This window comes from Lolium perenne, chromosome 7, assembly GCF_019359855.2.
Source record: "Lolium perenne isolate Kyuss_39 chromosome 7, Kyuss_2.0, whole genome shotgun sequence".
In the NCBI taxonomy this organism is placed as follows: Eukaryota; Viridiplantae; Streptophyta; class Magnoliopsida; order Poales; family Poaceae; genus Lolium; species Lolium perenne.
The window spans coordinates 48,079,697-48,086,914 of NC_067250.2; the positions used below are offsets into that span (position 1 = coordinate 48,079,697).

The window sequence follows — 7,218 nt, forward strand, 5'->3', positions numbered from 1 at the left end:
GGATGATGAAGGGGAGCGGTAATTCTACAGAGGGAAACGATTGTCCATCGTTCAGATTTTCTGGCACCCTAGGATTCAAAACGGACAGTCAAGATTGTACACTAAACCCTAATTTCGTTCTTTCTATTAAACCCACAAGGCCTCAAAACACCATCCCTTCAGCATCCTTGCTCCCCTAATTTTTAAATTTGTAGCCCAAAAAGGCCTCTCAGCAACGTAATAGTCTAACTAGCTAATTATACATGCTCTGCTGCAGAATAGAGAAAACAAATGGATTGTTTCATGGTGTTTCAGGTAACATCACCGCAGTGGCTTATCCATATTCATCTATAAATGTATTACCTCCGTTTCGAAATATATAACTTTTTACAAAGCTAGTTTAGCTTTGAACCACATTGTTCGGGCGACATTTCATTCTGGTGCCTCTGCTTTGCAAAAGGTTAATGCCTTGGCCTTGCATTTGATCCTATGGATTCACAAGTCATGCTAGGGTGCTACACCAACGTCGTGTTCCCATGGCGACGGTGTTGGTGTGGTGGAAAGACAAACCTCCTTCACTAGGATCAACCTGTTTTTATTGCTTCGTTGAGATTTTCTTGGATCCACAACTTTTGTTTTCTTTTGTTGATCCTTTATGGCGCTTAATTTTTATATTCTCTCCGTCCCTAAAAATATTGATGAACTTTATTTAGATATGGAGGTATATTTTTTTAAAAATTATAGATACATTTGTAGCTAGAAAAAGTTGAGCAACTTTTCTTGAGGCAAAGAGTGTAGGAGGCATGCACACCATGTTCTTGTAAGTTGTAACTCCTTGCCTCACCGGCTGATGACTTCATTAATTATCTACTTCAAATCCGGACTAATTAACTCCTTGCCTCGCTGGTTGATGGCTTCGTTAATTAAATCTGGACTAATTTTGAACCCTATGTAGGGTTGTGCATCACACACGTTGATGGAAAATTTCCCAAATAAATTATGTAATTTCACAACTAATGAATAAGTAAAGAGATAACATCATGTTATATTTGAGATATCTAGTGATTGCGTCACAAATAGATCCGAACACGAGGAAAACCTAGTGCGGCCGCGTTTTCAGAAAGCCAACGCCGCCTACGTCCATATAGATTGGTTTCCCCTCCTTTGGCCGACCTTGCCAGCGTCGGGAGAGATTGGGAACCCGATATATGCGTGGAGTTTTAATAAAGTAGTGTTTTCAGTGAGTGAGTTTTGGTAGTCATTTTCTTTTGGCTTATGTGTCAATGGGGATGGAATCGTCTACAATAAGTGTCTTCAGCCTTTTGTTCGATAGCGATATTTCTGCTCCGGCGTCAATAGTAGTGTTGGAAGAATTGAATTCTCTAGGTACGGATCTTCAGATCTTGCTTCGCCAAATCGATTTTGGATATTTTCTCATGACTGCCGCGAGGAGGATTGTCCTTGCAATAGTTTCCCCGGCTACTACGTCCTCGATAATGATGATTCATACTCTCGACTCCCCAACGATGTTGATCGGTTATTTTTTTTCTTGGCATGCTTGTGTTGGTACTCTTGCCGATGTTGATTAACTATTTTAATGGTTGTGTGCGTGCGCCTAGACTTGGCATTGCGGCTGAAATTAAAATTATGGGTGAACCTTCATTCATATGTACATGTCTAGGTTGACGAAGTCACCACTGGCACCTCGCTGTTTATGGGCACGTCACTTACCACTGAAATCATAGCGCCGGTAAATCCTAGAATTAATCCAAGTAAATGCAAACACATATACCAAGTCTAGGACTTAAATCTTGAGGGGCCGGTTTCACCACAAGAAACCTAACTACCAGAGACAAGCTCAGTTTGCTTCTGCCAAGATTCCATGCCTAAAATTTGGCATAGCCACGGTATCTAAATATCTAATTTCCTGCCGAAAATCATTGTAACGGGCATCTTTTTATTCACCGAGTATGTTTATTTCTTATGTAATCTGTACTAATTACCAGTTATTCTTTCCTCCTAAACACTCCACGAACAAGATTTACTGCAGATGCTGATCTTCTTACCATTTCTTGTTAGAATGCATATTATGACCCTTTTTTCTCTACTCAGTTAAAATGCTATGGTGGCCTTTGGTGACAAAATGGCCTTTTCCCTTGGCCATAACATTCTTTTTGTTGAGAGAGAGAAACGGGCTGCATGCTTCGGCAATGCCAGAAGCAGCAAAACAATGAGCCTTATAACATAAAGCCTAGCCCAACCATCTTAAAACTCCACGACCACGACAGCGTCTCACGTTTAGGGCCAATCCTATTCGCCGACCAGGTCAGTGCACACCGTGGTCGAGTATTGGGTCAGGCACATTTTTGTTTTTTTTCGTTTTTTTCTACTTTTTCTTCGTTTTCTTTTTCTGCTTGTGTTTTTCCTTTTATTTTTTATTAGTTTTTCTATATTCTTTTTTGTTTCCTTTTTTCTGTATTTTTTTTCAAAATCAAAAAAAGTTTAAATTTTAAAATAGTTTAAATTTGAAAAGTGTTTAAATTTGAAAAGTGTTCAAATTTGGCAATTGTTCAAAGAAAAAATGTTCGTAATCGAAAATGTTCAAATTTAAATATGATCATTTTCGAAAAATGGTCAAAGTTTAAAAAAAACGAAATTTTGAAAATATTTTCAATCTAAAAAAATGTTCAAATTTTAAAAAATGTTCATTTTTAACAATATTCTAAATTTTTTTGGAAAAATATATTTTAAAAAAGACAAAAAGTTAAAACTTCCATATTAAAAAGGATTTAAAAATATTTCTTCTTTTTAAAAATGAAAATATGTAAACACAAAAGAAAAAGAATAAGAATAAGAAAAACAAAAACAAACTTACCTGATGGGTCACTGCCCACTACACAACCGCCTGGTCAGGGGTGTGCAGCACTCCGTCCGCACCGACTCGATCGGTGTATAGGAGTACCACATAGGAAGCGGGAGACGGGCGGGGTAGGAGAGCTCGCTGCTACTCCCTCCAATCATTTTAATTAACTTAAATTTAATATAAAATTTAGCAAAATAGACCGGAGGAAGTATTTACATGGATGGGTCTAGTGCAGCGCGTTGGTCTACCATCTCCCTACAAGGAGAGCGGACGTCATTGTTTATAGCAGAAGGGTACGCGTTCATAGTTTATGGTAGAGAGGTACGCGACACCTATTAAATTTTGAAAATCAAATTTTAGTAATTTTAGCTTATCTGGTGTGCTCCGATCCTTTGTGGGGTTTCTCTATTTCCTAGATGAACCCTCGATCTCAAGTTATGATTTTTTTGGTTAACCCCATACCAGCCCGTCCCGCCCTTGGCCTGACCTGATGAACTCATGTCTAGGCCTAGAAGTGTTGGGCCGATAGCTGGGCCAGGCCAGGGGACGGCTCGGGCAAACATAGTTTTACACTACGTCTCAGCCCACGGCCCAACGGGCTTGGTGGGTATTTGGTCAGGCCGAGCTTGGGCCCAATTTTCCAGTGTCGGGCTTTCCTCGGCCCAGCCCGGCACATGGCTAGTTAACCTTGAAGGGGTACTTTGTCTGCACATTAATGTCTTTACTCTCTCTGAGGTTCAGATATTTACATTTACTCTTCAGGAAAAGTTTAAGAGCTAATAACACTGGAGGTACACGAACTTGTCTCGCGGGAGCAAAGTAGTACACAAACTTGCAATTCGTGGTGAATTGGTACAAATACTTGTATGGCAGGTGCAAATTCATCCAGATTTGTTCCGAGCCTGACACGTGTTGTTGTGGCATTTTATAGAAAGACCTTGTACCTTTTTTCCTTTGCACCGGTGTCCTTCTCCTTCGTTCCCCAATTGATTTCAGCTTGCTTTGGCCTCTGGGTTCCGCTGCCGGTCTCGATGAGTCTGAGTATCCCGGTGCGCTGCGCATCCAGGCCTCGTAACCTGTCATGGGCTCGGCATCGTGTGGGATTCCTTGGCGAGGGAGAACTCGGGCTGGAAGATGGCCTTCTCCGTAGTGGCGTTGGCCGCCACCAGCACGGCCGCTAGCAGCAAGCTCGGACTCGTGGAGCAGCCGGCTTAGTTGTGGTCATTCTCCCCTTGGCCTCCCTCGCGCAAGCGAGCATCGCCGCTCACTCGGTGCATGCCTGCTCCATGACCGCCAATAGCTGCATGAACTGCAGTGCCGACACGAAAGTTACCACATATACAAGATCCTGCGCGTCGTGGCCAGAGAGCTTCTCGAGGTAGGCGATGGTGGCGTCCTCCCGGGGGGCGGCGTTAGAGTGTTTCAGCTGGCGAAAACCTATCCGCCTCCTACCGGCACCACATTTGTAGCTCACGCCGCTCCATGTGGTCCAGGAAATAGCGGTGGAGGCCCTGCGAGACGGTGAGACCAGACGAGAACCTTGCACGCACTGCCGCCGAGAAAGGTCGTAAAGCTGGATGGCGGCCACCGGCGTAACGCGGCTCTCGGACCACTAGTCGGACGGGAACCGGGTCGATCCCCGCGGCTGGTGCCACCTCGAACAGTGCGTCATCGTCAACCATATGGCATGAACTCTTTGCTCGTGCGCTCGGAGTGACATCTGACGTCGAGCTAGCATTAGTTCACCACCACGGCTATTACCTACTGCTCCGTATGTCCACCGCGTCCACGCCGAAGTCACGGATCAGTGTGAGCCGCGCGGGTCGTTGCTCCACCTGCAGACTGCAGCTCACGCGGCCGTCGTCGTCGCCCGGCAAGGCCTTCGCCGTGCGGGGTATAGGGCGCTGCACCTGGGGATCAGGTACAAGGTCATCGGCGCCAGGACTTCTACGTCGTGCTCCTCGCCGGCCCCGTCGCCAAGGACGCGGCGGCGGAATCCTGGCCGGCGATATTAACAAACCAACATCGGAAGGTCACCGGTGCAAACGAAAAAATATGGAGTAGTTTTCTGAAGATAAATAACGCCACGTGTATGCACTACGTCAATTTAGACCAGTTTTGCACATCCATCACAAGTTAATGGACCAGTTTATCACCGCTTACAAGTTTATGTATGAATTTGCACATAATAGACAAGTTTATGTATGCACAGTGTTATTAACTCAAAGTTTAACTAGTACTCCGTCTAGTCCACCAAAATTATCTCAACTTTGTTGTAGATACATCTAAATTTCGGTAAAATTGAGACAATTTTTGGTCAAACGGGGTAGTAGCATTTGCTGGGCATCATCTGCTTCTGCTTGCACAACGATCATCCACCCAAGAATCACGCAAGAGGGATCACATTAGACTAAGGCACACAGTGCTACACGATACATATATATGCTGACACGCAGCTGCGTACATGGCGCATACTAGGAGCCGACGAGCCGTATACGGGTGGCATACCGGCTACTAGAACAACTAAGACAGAACACAGACACCCATGCACACCATACATAACATAGTAGTAGCAGTACAGTAACATGTATAGCAAGGCCCCTTCGCGCCTGGGCTGCGCGTGCGGTGTTCAGGCTATGTCGATGGAGCGGACGTTGCGCTGCTTCTGCGCGTCCTCATCCTTGGGCACGACGACCCTGAGCACGCCGTCCTGCATGGTGCACCTGATCCCCTCCGCCTTGGCGTTCTCCGGCAGCCGGAACCGCCGCATGAAGGACCCGAAGCTGCGCTCCACGCGGTTCCAGGCGTCGTCCTTGTGCTCCTCCTCCCGCGTCTTCTGCCCGCTGATCTTCAGCACGTTCCCGTCCTCCACCTCCACCTTCACGTCCTCCTTCCTCACCCCTACGCGCTCGTTCAGCAGCAAACATCAATCAGATAGATGGACACACTCTTCTCCATGACAGAAAGATACGGAGCACAAACGTACCGGGGATCTCGGCGGAGAAGATGTGCTCCTTCTCGTTCTCGTGCCAGTCCACGTTTGGTGCGAGCCACGGCCGTGGCGTCGTCGCCGCCGCGGCGCACGGCGTCCCAGGGCCAGGAGGCGCCCAAGGGGTCAAACAGGTCGGAAGAGAAGGGGTCACCGCGGCCACCGAACCGTGGCATGAGCGACATCGTTGACGCGGCTTCAGTGCTTGGGCGCGCGCACGCAGGCAAAGCAGAGCTATACCCACCCGGCGTGTTTGAAGATGGGCATTTTATGCAACGTACGGGCCGCATGGCCGCGCGCGTGGGTCATCCGCTTGCCACGTCCGGTGCAGCGCTGCGTACGTGGCGCATTTGGGTGCGCATGTGTTGTGCCACGACGAGGACTCGTGTTGCTTGGCATGCGAGGAGGTTGCTCGATCTGGCACCGCATGGACATCTGGCGAGCATGCACTCATGCACGCTAGTGGACGTCAGGCTGGGCTGCCACTTGGAGACGTAAGGGCATCTCCAACTGAACGATTTATATAGGACGATGATGAAAGCGGACCCGTGTCTGGACGTCGTCCCTGCGGATACAAAAATAATTATTTTTGACCGCCCGTTTGCGTTAGAGGTGTCTCCAGCGTGCCGACGCATAAATAGTTCTACCTATTTTTTTCATTTAATCATAGATAGAAATATTACACAAACTACTAGTATATAGTTTGGAACATGGTTTCAGAATTGCAAAATAAGAAAACCTAACTAGTGGCTTCAATTGACCGGTGGCTATCTTCGCTGCAAAGAAAGAACACTCGAAAATCACTAGCTGTCGGTGTACTCGCCGGACTCGTTCGTGTGGTAGTGACTACGGTAGGATGTCTCGTTGAACACTTTGATGATCATCTCGATGTCTCCTTCGTAGAGGAAGGTGACCAAGCAACCGGCCTCGAGGTTGTGGGCGCGGGCGAACTTGTCCCACCCGGTGTGCTACCAGTCGAACAAGACATCGACAGGCCACCGACAGAAGCCGCATCTGGCTCGGCATCGTCGACAAACTCGACGAACTTGTCCGTCAACCGCTTGATACCGAGGGGATCCTCGTTGATGTAGAGGATGAACTCGAAACACCTCGCATCCTCTGAAGACGACGACGGCGCATGCGACGACTAGCGGCGGGGTGATGCTGCTCCAGCACGCCGGCCACCTGGACCAGCCAAGGATTCCCTCGCGGGCTTGTGGGGAGTGACGCTACAGTGGAGGTTATGCAGCGGCTAGGTTTTGTAGAGAGGAGATGAGTTTAGGCAGCTAACCGAGAGCGCGCCCCTCTTTTTATACGCCGGAGGCAACCGAGGGGTGCGACACGCATGGCAGTGCCATTAACTTCGTTGGCAGAGGCGGGCGGCGGC

The 7,218-nt window shown here is 47.6% G+C and overlaps 1 protein-coding gene across 1 annotated transcript; it reads right to left on the reverse strand.

Moving 5' to 3' along the window:
- Window positions 1-5,205: 5,205 nt before the first annotated feature.
- LOC127313295 (17.6 kDa class I heat shock protein 3-like) lies at window positions 5,206-6,016 on the reverse strand. Its single transcript, XM_071823887.1, has 2 exons — window positions 5,829-6,016; window positions 5,206-5,766 (listed from the first exon to the last, which is right to left on the reverse strand). The coding sequence occupies exons 1-2, from the start codon at window positions 6,014-6,016 to the stop codon at window positions 5,472-5,474; spliced, it is 483 nt and encodes a 160-aa protein (XP_071679988.1). The 3' UTR covers window positions 5,206-5,471.
- Between the last annotated feature and the right edge of the window lie 1,202 nt (window positions 6,017-7,218).